Source organism: Drosophila yakuba, chromosome 3R (genome assembly GCF_016746365.2).
Source record: "Drosophila yakuba strain Tai18E2 chromosome 3R, Prin_Dyak_Tai18E2_2.1, whole genome shotgun sequence".
Taxonomy (NCBI): domain Eukaryota; kingdom Metazoa; phylum Arthropoda; class Insecta; order Diptera; family Drosophilidae; genus Drosophila; species Drosophila yakuba.
This window is the reverse complement of record NC_052530.2, coordinates 18958719-18979012: the sequence shown is the minus strand read 5'-3', so window position 1 is coordinate 18979012 and position 20294 is coordinate 18958719. Positions and strand designations below refer to the sequence as shown.

At 42.5% G+C, this 20294-nt stretch overlaps 2 protein-coding genes across 2 annotated transcripts in view; one reads left to right on the top strand and one right to left on the bottom strand.

Moving 5' to 3' along the window:
- Positions 1-8738: 8738 nt before the first annotated feature.
- LOC120321767 lies at positions 8739-9364 on the bottom strand. The gene has a single exon (XM_039375582.1). The coding sequence runs from the start codon at positions 9068-9070 to the stop codon at positions 8906-8908; it is 165 nt and encodes a 54-aa protein (XP_039231516.1). The 5' UTR covers positions 9071-9364; the 3' UTR covers positions 8739-8905.
- A 109-nt stretch (positions 9365-9473) lies between these two features.
- Positions 9474-20294, top strand: part of LOC6537447 — a 33837-nt gene continuing 23016 nt past the window's right edge. The window contains exon 1 of the mRNA XM_002097967.3: positions 9474-9630. The gene's annotated coding sequence lies outside the window, so the exon portion shown is untranslated. The remainder of the gene's footprint in view (positions 9631-20294) is intronic.

The following is a 20294-nucleotide window of genomic DNA, read 5'->3' as shown; positions in this document are numbered from 1 at the left end:
CCAACCTGATACACTGCGACAAATAATAATATAAAAAGAGCATGTGAATATACTCCAAGCAAATTCTAGCACCTTAAAACCCTTTTCTTTGCATATGCAACTATGTTCTAAGTAATTGCTTAAGAGTAAAACTAGCCTGACCTGTTTTCCCTAAGTGTACGCCTTGCACGTCTATTTTGCTCATGTCGCATATCCATAATATTTTCGCCAGCCGGAAATGCCCCTGGGAACTCGGAGCTGGTGGCTCACACTTGGTGCCACCTCATCATCAGCACAATAACTCGGCACTGAGCACAGACCTCGGAGGAAAACAAGACGCCGCATGGAGGCCCCGGGTCCTCTGAGGTTTTGGGGTCGAGTTGCGGGATTCGGGATGCGAGATGCGGGATGCGGGATACGAGATACGGGATGCGAGATGCGGGATGCGAGATGCGTCTCTCATGCGTGCGTTTATCTTGATGCGTGCGATATGGGGATGTGAGTGTTTTTCCTTCGGTGATTTGGGCGCTGTGTGCGTGTGGGCGTCGGAGTTGGCGACAAACGCATAAAACAGCATAATTTGTCAGCATGAACACGGCAGCCACACGCCGGTGGCATAACAATGAGCCTGGAGGCCTTCGCCATCGCCAGCCAGTTTATGATCCCGCTTATTGCTGATATTTGCTTCTTTTTCGGGGAAAGCGCTAAAATCGGGTGGAGTTCTTGGGTGTATTCGGATCAAGCTGCATGGCCATTTAGTTCCATACATAATACTTTTGTATAGAACAAATTCCTTAGACTGTCCATCGTTTTCACTTTGAAAACCCAGCTTAACTGAATCATCACAAAACTATATAAATGTTGATAAACTATAAAATACATGTAGAATTATTATATATCAGAGAAAAGTTATAGCCAGCCCTGATAATTATTATTATAACTATTAAATTCTACAAAAATAATGTACTATGGAGAAGGACAGAAGTTATTAAAAAAGCTTTTCGCATTTGCCTAGTTTGCAATAGTTTTAAATCATCATTGCTCCATTCAGTTTTTTGTGTGTGCTGGCTAATTTATTTAGTTTAATTAAGTTTCGCCTTTGCGTGCTTCCACCACCACTGACAAAGCCAACCCGAAATCAAATTAATTATTTGTTGAATAAACTTTTTGCATTTGCTTCTAATGCAGTTGTTTTGTTCGTGTGGCTTTCAGTTCATTACTCATACGCAGCGTTTTCGGCCGGGCACTTCTGTAGTTTTGCAGTCGAAATTCCTTCAACAATACATGCACTTGAAATGAACCGAGTGGCCAACGTGGAGCCCACGTTGGTAATTGTGTGCTCGTATTACAATACCACGCTTGGCCTTGTTTCATATTTTTATTATGATTTGCGCGCCAGCTGGGTTTCCCGTTTACGGTGCGCTTCAGTTCGCCAAGGACCGGACTGAACTGGACTGGACTGGACCGGATTCTGATTCAGATCCGTATCCTGATCGGTTGAGGCGAGTCGAGTCGATTCGGGCAATTAAAAACTTTCACGCCAGGGCCGCAGCAATTGTATCCGCGCGCACAGAAGTAGACTATGCCAGTTATTTCCATTGAAATCGATTGCTGGCACGCTCCATTGCCTCGTCGATTATTCCTGGGGCCCATGCATGATGCACTGCGTATATATTATAATCGAAACAGCAGGGTATGAGCGGTGGAAGCACTGGCAAAAATCATAGAGTACTACGAGTGATGAAGTGGGCTTACAGTGGGCATATTGAGATACATCAGCAGTCTGATAAGTACATATGTATAAAATATAATAAGCCACTGACATAAGGGAATGTAGTATAAAATTTAACTACATTTATCCCACAACTGAAGCTTTTTCTTCTTGGTGCACACCTGGACTCCCTCGAGGTGCAGAGAGCCCAGTAATTTCATTCCATTATCGCAACAACCGCCCCTCGACTACGACGCAGCCATTAAAACAGGATATTTTCATTTCGCAGGCGGCTTGCATATGCGAAAATATTTAAAATTCGCTGTAAATCGCACTCGCAACCAAGACGACAATGAAGCCGTGCGCGACGCATTCAATCACTTTGCGGAACGAAGTGCTTGGCCACAGGATCCAGGATCCATGAACCAGGAGCCAGGACACATGATTCGACTGGCACGCAGGCAGCTAATTTAAATGGAAATTGACATTAAAACATATGCCAAAGTAAGTCGGCCAGTACATCAAAGTAGCTAGCGCAGGATGGGTTACATGGATGCTCCTTCCTGTTGCTGTTGCTGCCTCACGTAATTAGCTTGTTTTTGATGTAATCAAAAGCGACGACGAGCTCCAGTCCGCAGTCTCCTGTGGGCTGTGTTGCTACTCAAGAATTTTGATTTAATTGTTGCCATGGCAGCGTATTCTTTTAATTTGTGTCAATTTATTTAATCAGACATTTGTTGCCGCCCCTTTGCCTTTTTCATTTTTCCACAGCCACCACAGCCAACCAGCAACCACCGACAAAGCGCCTCCATGGCATTTGTAATTAAAAGGCTCTCGCGAGCGGTCCAGCTAATTTGAAAATTAACTGCCGAGAAAGGAAGCTGGTGAGAGGTCCTGCGGCTCACGTTCAGGTGGCCCCATAAAAAGGCAGCGGGCCAAAGTGGAAAATGGTAGCGAAAAAGCGTGGAAGCGCGGCAGCAATAAAAATAATACATTTATCAATCAAAACTCCAATGAGAACTTGGCCCCAAAGTTGCAGCATAAAAATATTCATTCAGGGAAAGAAGCGGGAAACCATTCGTTTAATGGCTTCCATTTTCCCAGCTCAACTCAACAAGCCACATGGTGCAGTGGCGTCGTGGAAAATCTGCAATGGTAAATGGTATATTCAACACATTATTTTTTGTACTAACTAAATATTTTTAAATGCTTAAGGAGCTAAATATATTATTAGTTAGATGGTTTTTTAATAATAAGTTGTTACTGTGATGTTTAGAATAAAATTTTGCTTTTTTAAATTAAAAAACTCATTAAGTTGAACAGATGATTTAAATATATATGTATGCACCAGAAATCCCAAAATGGTTTTGATGCACTACGCCACTGAAAGGAGCGTGGGGATGTGCTGATGTGGGTGGTGGGTGGTGGGCGGTGGAAATGGGGTGTTACAGGAGCAGTGGGGACACGAGAAGGACGTGCACGAAATGCGCAAGTTCACGCACGCAGTCGAATTGGAGGTACCCACTAAAATGTGGGTCAAGGAAGTGGGGGGCTGCGTGCTAATGCTAATTTCGGAATGCCCTTTGTTGCCGCAGCATCCAGAACTCACTTCATTAAGAAGCCATACCCATAAAAAAATCATAAGCAAAACTTTTTCAATATATATTTAAGCGGGATTCATGTTTTTACTTGATGCTTTTCATTTATGCCCCGATGTTTCTGCTTGGCGATTTTGTTTTCGTTTTTTTTAGAGCTTTTGCGTGAGCTGTTTATCAACTGATTTTCGCGCACATTATGTTTTCGTTGTGATGCAGTCGCAAAAACTTTGCTTTTGACTCGTCTCAGCTCTCTTTTATCCAACATCAAATGTTTTTTAATCTTTCGAGTGCCGCCCAATGAATATATGACATGTTTTGGAATTAAACACAAACATCTAAACCAAATGAATGATATTATATGCGAGTATTTGCTCATTTATTTATACTTTTTTCGTGGTATCTGTGCAAATATTTGCATGGCAATGAGGGTGATTTTTATACCCGTTACTCGTAGAGTAAAAGGGTATACTAGATTCGTTGAAAAGTATGTAACAGGCAGAAGGAAGCGTTTCCGACCATATAAAGTATATATATTCTTGATCAGGATCAATAGCCGAGTCGATTTGGCCATGTCCGTCTGTCCGTCCGTCTGTCCGTCTGTCCGTCTGTCCGTCCGTCTGTCTGTCCGTATGAACGTCGAGATCTCAGGAACTACAAAAGCTAGAAAGTTGAGACTAAGCACACAGACTCCAGAGACATAGACGCAGCGCAAGTTTGTCGATTCATGTTGCCACGCCCACTCTAACGCCCACAAACCGCCCAAAGCTGCGACGCCCACACTTTTGAAAAATGTTTTAATATTTTTTCATTTTTGTATTGGTCTTGTAAACTTCTATCGATTTGCAAAAAAACTTTTTGCCACGCCCACTCTAACGCCCACAAACCGCCCAAAACTGCCACGCCCACACTTTTGAAAAATGTTTTAATATTTTTTCATTTTTGTATTGGTCTTGAAAATTTCTATCGATTTGCAAAAAATCTTTTTGCCACGCCCACTCTAACGCCCACAAACCGCCCAAAACTGCCACGCCCACACTTTTGAAAAATGTTTTTATATTTTTTCATTTTTGTATTGGTCTTGAAAATTTCTATCGATTTGCAAAAAATCTTTTTGCCACGCCCACTCTAACGCCCACAAACCGCCAAAAACTGTCCTTCGCACTTACACTAGCTGAGTAACGGGTATCAGATAGTCGGGGAACTCGACTATAGCGTTCTCTCTTGTTTTTTTCCAGTTCGGGGTCTTTGTGGAACTTTGTAATTAAATGCAAATTAAGTGAACCGTCATTTGCGCCTTGATTTTGTACCCTTTTTTCACCGCCATCGCCATCGCCATCGAAAGGCATGCAGACAATTTTAAACTTGTTGGCGAACTCTTATTGCCAAAGTCCTCGATAAAGTCGCCGACTCTATTAGCGTCAATGTTGCGTTAATGGCGGGCAAAAACAAAGTTTGAAAAAAAAAGGGTTAAAGCGGAAGTGTTACCCGTGATTGGGCCAACTTTTCTAATTAGCGTCAGTGAAAGGATTCTTGGGGGCTCCATTACGCCATTTTCGTATGCATATCAAATGCAGCCTAATGAGCCAGCCATTGACGAAACGCACTTTCTGTGGCAAACACCACGCCCTAGTATCAACGCCAAACATCGCGGCACGTCATCATAAAATATGCAATCTTCTTCGCTCGACGCAATCAAAAAACTCCTTCCAAGGCATTAGAAATGCCAACCAAAACAAAACTAACAGAGAACTTTGCCGAGCAAAAACCACAAAAACACACGCGCCAATCGACAATGTCGATTATATTTCAAGTGTGTTGGAAGAGGATCCGGAGGATTGAGGGTTCCAGGATATGGATGGGTGTTCGGAGATGAAGACGGAGATGGAGATGGAGATGGAGACTCCTTGGCAGCTGTTGAAAGTTAAACCGAAAAAGCATCAAAAGCGGCTGCTGCTCGTAATTACAGATTGCAAAACGAAACGAATCGAAAAGTAAACGATGTCGATGAAGTTGAGCCGGAAAGATACGGAAAGGCAGCCAGAGATACGGAATAAGCGAGAGATGCAAACCCGGCAAAACTTCAACTTCAAAACTGATGACTGAGGCAGTCGCAGTTGTAAAACTTACCCAGGTGCCAGCTACGCTTTTCCGGGGGGCCAAAAGTCCCCACCCACAAAAAAAGGGGTAAACTTTGCACACAGCACAGCGTCTTAAGCGATTTTCTGCTACGCCAAGCTGCACAACAATATTCCTGGCAGTGCACTACCAAAATCGGGGATATTCCCCAGATCGAGAGCAAACAGTGAAGCATGGTATTTACTTATGCCGCCTTCAATTACCTGATAAGCATAAATTCTAATTCCTGTTTGTTGATTTTTCGGCAGACGAAGTTTTCAGCAAAGCAAATGATCCAAAGCAATATGCAGGCACTTTAATTTCATTATAAGTATTCTTTTATGGCAACAAATATTTAAAAACCTATTTAAAAATATACCATAGACACAGAACATAGCACTTTCGGTTAGTTTTTGAATGCGATTTTCCCCTTTTCCCACTGTGTGTAGTATTCCCAAGGAGAGGATAAAAAGTAGCCAGACGTAGGCGCAAAACTCGGCGAATGTGTGAGCAAATTCACGGCAAACGAAAATTAAGAAACTTGCAGCCACCTTCTCAGACGGAAGGGCGGGAAGGGGGCGTGGCTGCGGGGGAATCCTGGCGCTGATTGCATCGCTCTGGAAGGATCAGAAGGACGAGGCGGCGAGAGATGCCTTACTTATTTATGGCGCACAGGTAAACTGTGTGCATGTGCCATCATCTTGATAAATGTGCGCTGCCAGTGCATGACTATGGGAAATGGATTCCGAGCTGAGACGCTTCTTGATTTAGCATGTGGCTGAGTTATGCCAGCCACCCACCAGGATCCACCCACAGCTCCTCCATGTTCCCCTCCTTGTACCCACCTTCCCCGCCATAACAACAACAGCAATGGGAACTTCAATTAGGGCCGTGCCGCGCCACTCTTGGCCCGAAGTTGCAGTTGGTCAGCAGCTAAGTGGCGGCCAAGACGAGTGTTCATTCTCGGCCCGGAGCAAGAAGCTCTTACAAAGACAAATGCCGGCTAAGCTGTCCTCACTCAACAGCTGTTCACTCAAACAAAATGATTAGCTGGTGCTTTATGAAAAGCTATATATTTTTATTGCAAAATATTACAGTGAAAGATACTGAAAAACAATACCTATTTCGTTGGAAGTACTATTTAAAATGTATATATTTAGTTTACACAAAATAGGTGCCTGCGAATGAGTAAATACTCTTGTAGCTTACTAACCAAATCGATTAAGAAACTTAATATGTGGCTCAAGAAGTATTTAGTTCATGCTGGGTTTGTATACATACTTTTCTCTCAGTGCCATTTCCGCTGTCTGGCTGGGGGCGTCTTGAAAAATAAACGAGTCAGCATTTGTAGCGTTGATTGAATTGTCAGAGGTGAGCTTAGGAGTTGGGCTTTCGCCCCTCTCTACACCTGCCACGCCCACGCCCACTCCCACGCCCACTCCCACTCCCAATCCCATAAACGTACTGAGCCGGGGAGCTTGGCGCTTTTCAATTAAGACTATTGTCAACGACAATAAGTTATACAAGTAAAGAGCACGCTGCCTCAGCAGCTGAAGCCGTTGACAGTTGCACGTACGCTTAATTAGAAAAAGCTGCATTTCTTTTTTTGTGCCGTGTCCACCTAGCTGCCACGCCCAGCGCCCCCCAGTCAGCTGTCAGCGGGCGGGCGGCACGCCCACATTTTGCAGCGGAAGTAAATTTACACTTCGCTCCTTGGCTGCACTTTTTATTCCTTTCCGACGCGAGCGAAAAGCGCGACTAATTTTCTTGAGTCCTCCGCCGCATTTCGCTTTTACTTTTTTTGCCTGCTCCCACCGCCGAGTGCAAGTAATCCCAGAAAATTGTATAAAAAATGCAGCAAGTCCCCTGGCCACCCTCTCATAATTTTCTAAAAACTAAACTGGCGGGGGGGTGCGGTTTCAGCAGGGGCTTGGTTATTTTACACCCGCAAAGAGTGCATTTTGCTCTGTTTGCTTGCGGAGCGTGTGACTTCGTTGGCCCGGCCTTTGTTTTCATACCCAGTAGTGTTTTTGGCACGTGGCTATACCGATTCTACCATATCCTATATCAAACGCATTAAAGGAATTCTAAGAATACTAAGACAAAGTGGTTTTCATTTAGTTCTTGGGGAAACGCTTATTTTTTGCCCGTAGAAAAACCCATAATATGCTAGGAAAATCCACAATCCCATTCCAACAAGATAGTCCCTGGTAATTAATAAAGCTATATATGTAATAAATAAATTGTATTTCTTTAACTGCTAATTAAAATTATTTAAAATTAAAATTAATTATCACCTTGAATAGTAATAGTTACTATTTAATAGCTCAAACTTTTTTTTTGCTCACCAGGTATCTAAAACTCGTAACTTTTGCCTAACACTGCGTACTTACTTTTTCTGACGCTGCGGCTTTTACTGTTGGCTGATGGTTGATTTTCCCGGCTCCGTGGCCTTCTCCGGCTTTCTCCCTCCGCCTTTTCACTTGCGATGGCGACTCTCGGACGGACAGCGGCAGAACCGTGCCGGATGTCACGTGCGCATCATTTTCCAACAGCTTTGTTGCCGCTCGGCGTAATTATAACAAGGCGCAGCTTAAATTAGTTGGCTCCGACAGCAACCTGAACCCAACCTGGTAACCCGTGTGCGCTGGTTCCGTTTTTCTCGGACCCCCGGACCCGCGGAACCTCGGACACCCGGAACACGGATCCGGGCATTCATTAAACCAGCCCCCGCTCGCATGCGATTTTTATGACCAGAACCCCTCCGGTGGGATATGGCAAATGCCATATGCCATATGGCGTATGGTGTATGGTGTATAGCGTATATCGTATATCGTTCAGTGTTTGGTGTTCGGTGTGGCTGGGCGTCGGTTTATTTGGCCCTTTGTTTAGTGCATTTTCTGTCAACGTCAGCGTGATTAGTTGTGCCATATTGTGCCACTCGCTTTGTTTCTCACTCAGTGTCCTGGCATTGTCAGCGGGTCCTTTCGGGGTTACGGACACGGTAGAAAATATGAATTTCCATACTCGAATTGCCGCACCAAAGAACCGAAAAGTGCGCTGCCTTTAATGGCTAATGCAACATTGAAGTGCGGATCAGTTGGGTAACTTTCGCTCAAATAAATCAAAAGTTGATAGCAAATAAAGATTGGCTTTAAATCATGAGCAATCATTAACATAAATATATGTTAAGCATGGAAAAAAAGTAATTACTTCAACTTCATATTATTTATGCCTTAAATGGTATTTTTATTATATTACGAGTATTACAAGCGAATAAGCTTTTAAGCCCTTTTTGAGTAAGCTAAATTGCATTTCTCGCAGTGTAGGTCAGGTAATACCAATTAACAAAACGCCGCGTGGCACGAACTCGACCCCAAAAAATATATATGTGGGCATATAGAGCCCACTTGACTCGATTCCACTGGCATCTGTTGGCTCTTGGCACCCAAAACCCGTCCGCCCGCCCAGCTTTTGGCACTCGGTATTCAGGTTTCAGGTTTCAGCTTTCAGCTGTCAGCATCCAGTTGCCAGTATCCATCCAGCTTTCAGTATCCAACTCACAGCTGCCGCTTACATCATTAACGGCATCGTTCTTCACACACGGCAACACATTAGAACACTTTAAGTTGCAACTAATGAGACTCCAAAACATAATTGTTGGCATTTAGTTAGATGAGCGGCGCCAGGTTGACACACACTTGCACTCGAAAAGTGACACGGCATGAAGATGAAGCAAATAAACAGCAACAAGAGAAGAGGCGGAAGGGTTGAGAGGCACTGGATGTGGGATTGGGAGTGGGTGGTGCGAGGTGGCACTGGTCAGGAAAACGAAAACAAATGCACCTAATGACACAATTTCTCCCACAGACGCCAGGACGAAAAACTGGAGCATGAAAAACTGTTATACCGGCGAGAAGAGAAGCTCGGAAAAATCGCCGACAAACCCGCTCTTTGGCATGCAAGTTCGTTTGCTACCCCGACGAACGTGATGCGGCGAATTCCGGAAAATCCCAGACAAGTCGGGGGCCAAGAAATCGTTTGCCAGTTGAAAAGAACCAACAAAGCGAAGCAGTTCTGGCCAAGCCGGCAAGTGTGACGAATACCGAGAAAACCGAGTGACGACGCGTAGTTGGTGAAACGCGAGTGATCTGCGAGCTCGGGCACTGATTCCTCTGCATTGAGCATTTTCAAACGAAAACCTAACGGAATTTTCCATCAAACTAGGTATGTTTCACAAGTTTGTATTTGTCCCTTGAAAATTAAAGAGCTGCGCTTCAGGAAAAATGCAGACATCACGTCTGGGTTTCACGTTGCAACTTGTAACCTAGTTTTTCGTAGTAATGCCATGTGTTCCCATACCTCCAAGTGTTCGTGAGTGTGGCGCGCTTTTCTTGCACTTTATGCTGGCGCGCTGTTTTCCGCCTCTTTTCCTGTGCATTTTCTTGAATTTCTGACGTATAAATTCATGCTTCAGCCCCCCGAAAACTCGTGCACAAAAAAAAAAAGAAACCAAGAACATGGAAAACAAGAAGGCAGCTCACTGAAAAGTGCAATGGCAGCCCGGAAGCGGCGGGCGGGCCACTGTGATTTGTATGAATGCTGCCATTAAGCTGACACGGCTTGAATACGCCCCGCTCCGCATTTTCTTCGTCGGCCAACGAGGCGTATGCGTAACGTGAAACGAGATCCCAGCACTGGCGGCGTATTCGCTATATGTGCCGGGAATAAAAAAGTTTTAATCTGTACGCGTATTACATAGAAGTTTGCCGACCCCTCCACCACCGTGAATTCAATTGCCATGAGTTTTATTTGGAAACAAATGGTGGCAGACTTTTCTGCGTTTCTTTTGCGCTGTTTTAAATGACATGAATTAAGATAACAAATTCGCGGAACACAGAAAACACCGAACGCCGAACTGAACCAAAGAAAATAGGAAGGAAAACAGGGCAAAATGCTGTGAAACTTTTTTCCAGTCGAGACAAAAGCCCGTCAGGAAATTGTTGCGGAGCGCAAATAGAAAAGCCGGCAGCAACAACAATTGCAAATACTTAAGCCAAAGTCGCGACAGCGACGCTGTCAAAGTCAGGAAGCTTTCTGGGGGCAGCCTGTTTTTCCCTGAAAAAGTCTAATAAATTAAGCAATTTACATGAATTGTCGTTTGCTGTGCAGCATCGTCCTTATATATCGTCCCTTATATTCAACTCATTTGTGTGTCGTGGGATTTGTCGGGGGATGAGGGGGAAAAACTTTGCCACTCGCTGACAATGACTCAAAAGGCAGGTAAAGGTAACCGGAGCAAAGCCCGGCAATTTGTTTAATTTCATTACATCTCAGTACGCCAGTTGATGTTGTTTTGCAGCATGCGCTTATCTCTGCACATTTGCAACTTTTTCCGCTCCCATTCCATTTTCATTTCCAGTTTCGCCAGCGACTTGTTGTTTTTATTTTTGTATTTTTTTATTTGGAAATGAAATTTATGTGCATATTTTGGCCATTTGTGACTTTGAGTTGTTTTTGTTTTCTTGTTGCATGCTCGTATAAATGTCAACTTGAGTGCCACGGGCAGTGAGGCAGCGAGCATATGTATGCCCCTTCTATCTCTAAACATATTTATTTTTTGCTTCTTTGTATCTAAAAGTTTTCTATGCCCCCACAGATAACCGGCAACAGTTCAAAGTTTCTTTATTTTCCTCCATCGGATTTTTGTTTCTGTTTGTTTATTTGTTGTGGCAGGGGCAGGGGCAGGGGTGGCGGAAAAGTTTTTCGCTGGCAGGCTTAGGGCTAATTTTTCGCTTAAAGTCAACATGTGGCAGAGGAACCTAATCAAACTATTGATTGTTTGACGGATTGTGGCAGCAACTGGCAATGTTTTTATTGCCAAGGCGACAGGTAAAAGTTGCCAGCACAGGGAGAACTTTCCCTCATCTTGGCTTTAACTTTTTTGGGAAAAGTTTTACGCTCTCCCTTTTGGCGCCACAGGAAATTGATTTCTGATGGCCCCGAACTCCTTTCACGAAATGGAGCCATCACGCCGCATCCCATCACTTTGTACTGCTCTTTGTGTTCAGTTGGATTCGATTTCGCCGGGGGGATAGACACACACCGGTTAGGTGTTATAACCCCTTTGACATGCGTAAATATTTTTCCTGCACTCTGCTTTTCCCCCATGCGTAAAGCATGCTCTCTATTGATTTTGCATAAGCAGCAGGGCGTAGCGGTTTGGGAAATTGAATCTCACATAAAACGCTGCAAGTACTTTGCATATAAAATCAAGTATACGACACGTTGGCCCCGCTCATCTCTGTCGTCGAGCTGCGAAGTTGTGTGCGCATCTGCCAGGGGAAAGATGTTTCAGGAAGGTGCCAGATAAAACCGAACATCTTGTTTTTGCTAAGAATACCTCTATAGTCCGGTCAAGAGCAAGGCAAAGTTTTCCCGCTCTCAACTTGCACTTTGGCACTTAATCAACAACGAAACTAAATGCGGTCGGTGGTCTTTGGCTGTGAAGTGCTCATGCTTATGTCCATGACAAATGTGTAAATATTCACTGCCCAATGTCCAGAGTGGCCCAAGAGCCACATGCAAATTGAAATGCTGTTGAAAACATTTTCCGAACTGCATAAAGTTTCAGTTTGCCCAAAATTGCTGAAGCACGTGCTTCTCTATTTACAGGCAGATAAAAGTGAGATAAGTAGGTGGCACTCAAAAGGCAGCACAAAAGAGGCCTAAAAGGTTGCTTGAATTGTTGTTTTAATTCTGGTAATTGAAAACCAAGCCAATGAATTAATCCCCTAAAACGGAAGAGGGGGAAATTTCTTTCTATCGTATATGTACACAGCTAAACTCCTGAGTTTCTTTCTTTAACTTCGACTCGGGAGTACCGAAAACGTGTTATGCTCGTTGCATAATTATTTTTTTATGCTCAGCGAAACACACACTTTGTCACATGCTGAGGGTAAAATGGCATTTTTGCGCTTATTTAAGCCATTGCATAAATTTCAACTGAAAATGAATGGCAAGCCGCACACACACACACACACACACACTCGTGTGTGTTGCTGTGTATGCAAATTTACTCTGTGGCTGCGGGGCAAGTGGAGGGAGTCGAGTCCAGGGGCAAGTGCAGGAGCCAGGACCGGAGCATAATGTGTGCTGGCCTTTAGCAACCAGACAGACGTGTTTCAGACATTTAGCATATAGCCACACACACACCCACACCCGCACACACACATCGAAGCAGGCCCACACACACACATGCGCACGCTTCAATGTCAAAGTTGTCCAAAGAATGTGTGCGAAAATATTTTGCGAAATAAGGCGCGAATGAAAAATTTATAAAATATTCAAATAAGCACTTCGCATTTTAGCACCACGCTAAGGAAACACTGGAAAATGGCGTACTGCCCTCATAAAAATATCTGTGGTCGTCGCTTAAAAAATTACACAAATATGCAAAATTTTAATAAAATTAAGCGGGTGAGAGTATTTGTGGAGATTGGCAATGGTGGGGCTCTTGGTTAAATTCGCCGAAAAAAAAACTTGTTTTAAATGCAAAACCAAAGTCCTCAAACTTGGGCGATAAAAGCAAAAACGTTTCCATTCGCCGAAAATAAAATAATAAAAGAAAAAATGTTAGCAACAAGAGGAGGAAAACTATTTAAGTTTTAAGCGTTTGACGCTTTACAATCGCAAAATGTCGACCGTCGACACAAAGTTTCACACGCACACCAGCGTCCTTGTTTTCCTTGTTTTCCCGGGAAATGGGCAAAACGACAAGCTGAGCAGCGCATCACTTCATTGCCATGTTAACCCAAAGTCATAAAGTCAGGGATAAAATGCAAAAGTGCCGAAGTTTTAATTTAAATTTGAGCAGCTACGCTGGCAACGCAGATAAAAAATATGATCTCTCAAAAATAATACAGAGATGGAAACTTTTTGTCAGGCCAAGCCCTTTTCCTTTCCTCCTCTCGCTTCCCCAGATGCCAATAATTCAGCGCGCTCCTCTGATACCGAAATTGAAGTTTCTCGGCAAGCTGGTGGTGCACACAAAGAAGAGGTAATTAAAATTCTTAAAATATTCACACATATTTTTAAATCAAATAAATAATCTCGCAAAAGAATTCTAGACTTTGTTTGTGTCAGTCGAAAATACAATAATAATCCAATTAATTATTATCCACAAAGGAGATTATTCAGGGAAAGACTAGTTTTCTGGTCACATTTTTTCTCTGTGTGGGAGAAGCTGCGGTGGAGAAAGCTGCGAAAATGGAAAGAAAGCGCCGCAGAAGAGTTACGATGCCTTTGAGTAAAGCACTTTCTGCGGTCGCCCAGAAAGCCGCCGTCGCTTTCGAGCTGCGCTGAGCGTTATCTGCATAACTCATACGCACCGTGGCCGCCTAGTTTATTCGAGAGCTGGGAACAGCGCGAACAGCGAGGAGTTGCAGAAATTTGCAACACATGGCAGAGTCCTGCCACCACCATTACAGACTCGCACACACACAGGACACATGGTGCGATTTAAGCTTACGTAAATATGACCAGACTTTCCAGCTTTTCCTCGGCATTTTTTCATTCTCCCAACAACATTTTCCCTCGCGCGACTGGCTTATCGACTTGGGTTCCTGGCAGCTAGGTAAACTCCTCGCCGCACGACTCGGGTATTATCTATGCATGAGTGTTTTTAATTTCTCCCCGACCATATAACGTTCTTTTTTTTGCACTGATGCCCTGATTAAGCTGCTGCTTCAAAGTTGTTAGGGGCCAGTGCCCGCAGAAGATTGCACAAAGTTCCACGCCTTAGTTATTGATATCAAGCGCCCAAATCCTTAGCGATGATGGAAACTGTGCGCAGTAGTTAAGGGTGTATGAGCATATTTCAAGGTCGAATAACTCACCGCAATGTAGCAAATTATTAATATTTAAAAAAGTGCGCTGCTCTGTTCATTAAATTGAGTCATCTAAACTTAACTCTTTTGCGAGCTGACCTCAGCTGTCGCCATCCATCAAATGCCAACTGATTCTTGGCCAGCAGAGAGCTGTTCGCCCACCCAGGGCTATCCATTTCGTTTGGCTCACTCATCTCATTCACGCCCACACAATGAATGAAAAGCCAAGGAGTTCGTTTGAAGAAGGAGCAAAACAACAGGACTCTTTATGTTTTCCCACACTATTTTCACGCCAGTTTCCATGACGCACCGAGCGAGTTTTCCCGCAATGAATGGCTGAATGACAGGCAAAATGAATGGCACTGTCGGGGTATGTTCTCCTTTTGGAGGGGGTAATGGGTATCGCGGCGTCGTTGTACAGTGGACACGGCAAGATCCGTGTGTGACTAATGCAGGAGCATGGAATTGACAGGCACCGCGCTCCAACAGCACAAGACAATGGGCAATAAACTTGCAGAGCCTAGCACTTCAGAACGATGTGCAACAGGGATGCGGATTGGGGTATTTTCCCTACAAACAGCATAGAACTTCCTATGAGGGTAATTGATTAGAAAGCTATGCCATTTGATAGTCGGGGTACTGTTGCTGAGAGAAATAAATTCAAAGTGCTTAAGCACCAGAGATTTTCTTGGGTACAGTTTCCACATCTCTTACAGTTTGAGAGGGAGCTGGGATTCAAATTAGAAGCAACCAAAAAAATGTTGTCTCTTAAATGTATTTTTGCTCTGTGAATCGCATTTCTGATTATTTGTACTTCTGTTAATATCATTTTTTACACTACTTAGCATCGCTGATGAACTTGCTCATCACAAGAGAACAACCAAATCGAAGTGAGCAAAATAAAAGTTGGTGTCTAAGGGATATGTTGGCCCACTTGCAGCAATCACAAGGGAGTCGTAAAGAATCAGCTTGTAGTGACCTTCAAAAGGGTGAACTCCAACAAGTCACAAATCATTTAATTTGCCATCGAAGAAGAGTTTGTGGATGGAGGTGCAGAAAGCCTGGACAAAGAATGTCTGGGTCACCGCAGACAGGTAAACAATGGGTTCTGCGAAATTTAATTGGCCCAGCAGAAATAACAAATGAGCGCTGAAAACACAACTGATGTTGATCTTTTTTACCTGTCTGGAATTATAAAAATTGTGTAAGCAAAAAATTGGAAGCGTGAGCTCCAGACGAGCGGTTGTCATTGGTGTTACGTCCTCGAATCTGACAGAGATTGGATGTGTGGCAAATGAAAGTTTCACTGCTGATTGAGTCAATGATGATGCCATTAAAAGTCGCAAATTGATGTTTTTGTTTCAAACGTGTATGTGTGTGTGTGTATGTCTTCATCTGTGTCGGTTTGTATCTGTGTGTGCCAATTACAAGCATTAGACTCTGTTATTCGCATTCTAACAACGGAAACAAGCCAGAGATTTATTTTTGATATTTCCGCTTTGGTGGCGCAGCAGCGGCAGCAAAACATCAGGGAGAAACTTTTTCGATAAAAATGTAAATTTATTGGATATGTGTGACAAACACGCTACAGTATGTGTACACTGGAAAAATATTTATTTACCGAATTGACAAGAGATTTGGAATTTTGGGGCTTAGAGTAGACAGCATTTATACTTTGCCCTCTGTAATTTCTACCAAATTGGCATGTTATTAAAGAGTTTCTCCTTTTAGTGGGAAAATATTGTGGTGGACTTAATTAAGACGTCATTTGAACGTGATCAAATTGTCCTGCATCTGCCATTTCTTTCAATGTGTATGTCAGACACACACATTTACGAGTATACGATTCAAATGCGAATGACAATAATGCTCATGTTGTCGTTGATGAGGCAAAAGAAGAAACTTTGAAAAAAGGAGGGGAAGAGCTGTGATCTCTGCTCATCACGCACGACTTGAATCATATTTTTATGGTTTTTTATTGACACATTTTGATATGCCAGTTAACAACAATTCATTCATTTGGCTTCGACTTCATCGTTTCTAGTTAGTTTGTTGTCATGCCAACTTACTTTTTACTAGTTTCACAAGTCTCTTTTTATGTAGCGTAACAAATTATGTACATTCAGCTAAAAACTTTGGGTATTACGTACAAAAATTTATCACATATAAGCACATAAATTCCTTTGTGAGGCGATTTCCAAGAAAATAAGCATATTTGGACATCCTCAAACGACGTAGGTGGCCTAGACAATAGGCGTTGAGCATAAAAAACTTGGCTTAATGGTCAAATTAAGTTATGACCAGGCATAAAAAGTTTCTATAGCAACTCTGCTGCTCAAAGAGTTATTTTGGTTATAAAAAATGCACGTAATCATACATGTACTCCTCCTTGAAAAGCAAACTCATAATTAAAATATTACGAAAACAAACAAGCTAGTAAAATGAACAACTGCCCTGGAATTTAATTAATAAATAAATCAGGCCACTCAGACAGCCAAACAAAAATAAATAGTAATTAATACCAAATAATTATGTATTTAAGCGGTAAAATAAATATTAAAAAAGAAAATGAAATGGCGCCGCAACACAAATATTATTTCAGACAGCAGAAGGTAGAAATTAATGACCAGAAAAAACAGTATTAAATAGCCATTTTAATTTAAGCAGCACAGAAATGTGAAAATGCATGCGTTCCGAACATCTCAAATGGCAGTGCGAAATGCTCAAAGGGATGCGGAACAAGGATGCTGAAGGATACTAAAGGATGCTAAAGGAGGAGAAGGCCGCCAAGGATGATGACAACGTTATCGGGTGGAAATAATTTTCGAACAAAGTCGTCTAAAAGGGGACACAATCGCATTCCCTTTAAATGATTGAAGAATAAAACATATTTTTAAATCAAAGCTGGGTAGGGAAAAAGGATCTAACCGCTATTAGGCCGAATTGAGTACGGAAAGCGGAGGAGGAGGCGGCGGTGGCGGTGGCAAATCCAAAAAGGTTACAAATAGCCATCATAAAAACTTTATTTGTGCAAAGGATTGAAAACAAGAGTCGAGCGAGGGACAAAAGACGACGACGTCCCATGCATGCCAAAGTCGCCGTCTCACTTAACTCGATGCTGCACTCTGCGAAAATCGTGTGTTACTTGTGTAATTCACCAGGTTAAACTATCAATTGTTGAAATTAACTTTAAAGCACATGCATAGTTGGGAATACTAATTATAATGGTTTCCCTATTCCATATTCCCCTTTATAGTAACCCATTATTAAACTAGCTTTGGAAAGATCCAATAACCATATTAGTGGTGCATTTTTTTCCAGTGTTAAAACCTATATACTCCCTATAATATGGTCAAAAGGGGGTGGTTGCGTGCTTTGGGTGGTAAAGGTCGACAAGCGTGTTTATTGTTGTTTATGTGCCATGATGCTTGCCCACAATTTGCAGTCCTCAAACTCCCCTTTGATTTTCGTTATTCGTTCGTTTCGGTTTCGGTTTGGTTCGGTTTGGTTTTTTTCTGGTGCTTTTCAGATTGCCTTTGTTTGGCGTTGTTAAAAAACATTTATGCGCCATTATTAAAAGCAATGCGACACCCACACACACACACACATACACATGTTGCTTATTGTTGTTTACAAGGTTATAGCATTTGATTATTGCCGGGATTAAGCTATAATTGCGTATCGCATTTCGGTTATTTGCTTTCATTCCACGTCCGAGAATCGGTTAATACAGATTTTGGGTGTTTTTGGGTGTTTGTGTCGTTGGTGTGTAGTGGCAAAGATATCGAAATCATTAGCGGCCGCTATATGTTTTGATGATTCCAGCAGCAGGAGCCCTTAAGCCCTTGCATTGGTCCTGAGCTCCGTATAATGTATTATCTTGATTTAGTGGCCGAAAATGTGCCTTCTTACTGTGGAAAACCTCTAAATTTTGGATAGACTCAATCAGGAAACCGCACACACACTGTAGCCAAAAAATGCCTCATCTATGTACATCTCGTTTGTGTGCAGAGCAGCTGGAATTGGTTTGAAAATTCAGGCATATTTGGCAACGGGTCATTAAATACGGAAATTGAGTCAACAAAAGCCAAAGACGGCAGGAAAGGAGCAGGAAGGATATGTACAAGCCACTAACACACACGCACTTTACCCAGAAAGGCAAATACAGCTGGGGCCATTCAATTAGTGCCACTATGAGATATATGTATCTATAGTATAGAATGTACTCAATTTATTGAATCTATTTCTAATTAGTATGGAAATTGTATATCAAATGTATTTACAATACGAAGTGTATATAATATAATTAAATATATATCTGCATACATAAACATTTTCTGGACTTTCCAATAGGAGCTCTCTCTATAAATCGTGTGTTTGAATTAGTTCAATGTATATTCTGGCATTTATCTCTAAGAGATTTCTGTGTGTTCATATAAATTCAGTTTTCAAGCCACTATTATTACCGATGCTGTACTAAGCACATGTGAGGAAGAAGGCTGTATACACACAACACCCACAAAAAAACAACAAGTCGGAAGTTTTATTTTTGGCCTGCTTCGGATCGCTGGCAAAAGTCAAGCTATATAAAAGATGGCCCGAATCGGTAACTTGTTTTTGTTGCCCCAGCCGCCTGGCTTTTGATTATGTAACTCTCGATTTTAAGGGACCCCAACGAAGCATAACAGATGCAAACCTCACGAATAATTGCCGACGAGTTGGAGAAAAGGTCTGCCTTCGATTGGCTGCCAATAACAGAACTTCTCGGCCAGAAAGGACTCGAATGCGTGTGTACATGTGTGGCCAACCAGTGTGTGTGTGTGTTTGTGTGTGTGAGTATATGTGCTCGAGTCAAAGGTTAAACTAAGCAATGTGTTGATTGTGGGTCAAGCGTGAAAGAGGTCCAAACGAATTTGCTACTACTACATTTAAATTGTTAATTTTGTGCAAATGCTGCACTTAGGAAAAGTGTGGAAGTGGCGCTTCTCCATCTCCAGCCACCAACTTGGAGCCCCAAAAGTTCCCTGATAAACAAGACAGCCTGCAATAGACAACCAGGCGCACCAATTATGTTGTACAAGGCAATGAGAATAGCAGGAGGTTGCTGCCTTATGCCGACGATTACTCACCCACCAACCGAGCTGAGTGGGAGTTATAATTGAAATAATTTCTGGTTATTTAGAACAATCAGCACAGCAGGTGGGTGGCAAACTTTCGGTTCGTTTCGGTTTTTGGGGCTTGGACTTAGTTGGGGATAGTTTAGCCAACCTCCTAAAAATTCATACATATGTATATATATATCCACATGGCGCCCGCTGTGTCTAAACAATTGCTCATTATCTGGGGGATAATTCATCTGTCGACAGATAAGTACATTCTGCTTCTTTCGGAATGAATATCTTACTTTAAGTCGACTAATTGCTTAGGGGTTTTCTAAATTTGCATCAACATGTTTCAATTTCGCCGTAATCCACCAACTTGTAAGCTGATTTTATGACACAAATTATAATAACTTTGGATAACTGTTGGTAAAGGTACCTTATTACTATATTCCTAATAATTGTTTTCTGCAATTGTGAAAATCAGTTACGCGCCATTTTATTCAAAAGTACTTGCATTTCAAAAAACCTAGTCTAGTTTATTAACCAGTTTAGTTAATTCAATTGCTTGGAACCGACCCATTAGGTTCATTTAATGCAAACCGCAAACAGTGATGCCTAATTGCAATTGAAAGTGGCGTCCATCTAATTAGGTGGTCAGGTGGTCAGATGGTCGGATGTACAGAGCTGTGAAGCCCATTGATACACTCCACGAAGTCCTCGTTTGTGCTGCCATGCAATAAAGAAACACCCATGACAACGATGGTGGAAGTGGAGTGGCGAGGTATGCAATAAACATAATTAAAACGCCTTAAATTCACGATACAGAATGCCAAGAAAATTAACTTTTCAGCATTGTTGGCGACAATTTCATGCAAGACCTGCCGCCGTTGCAGATACTTTT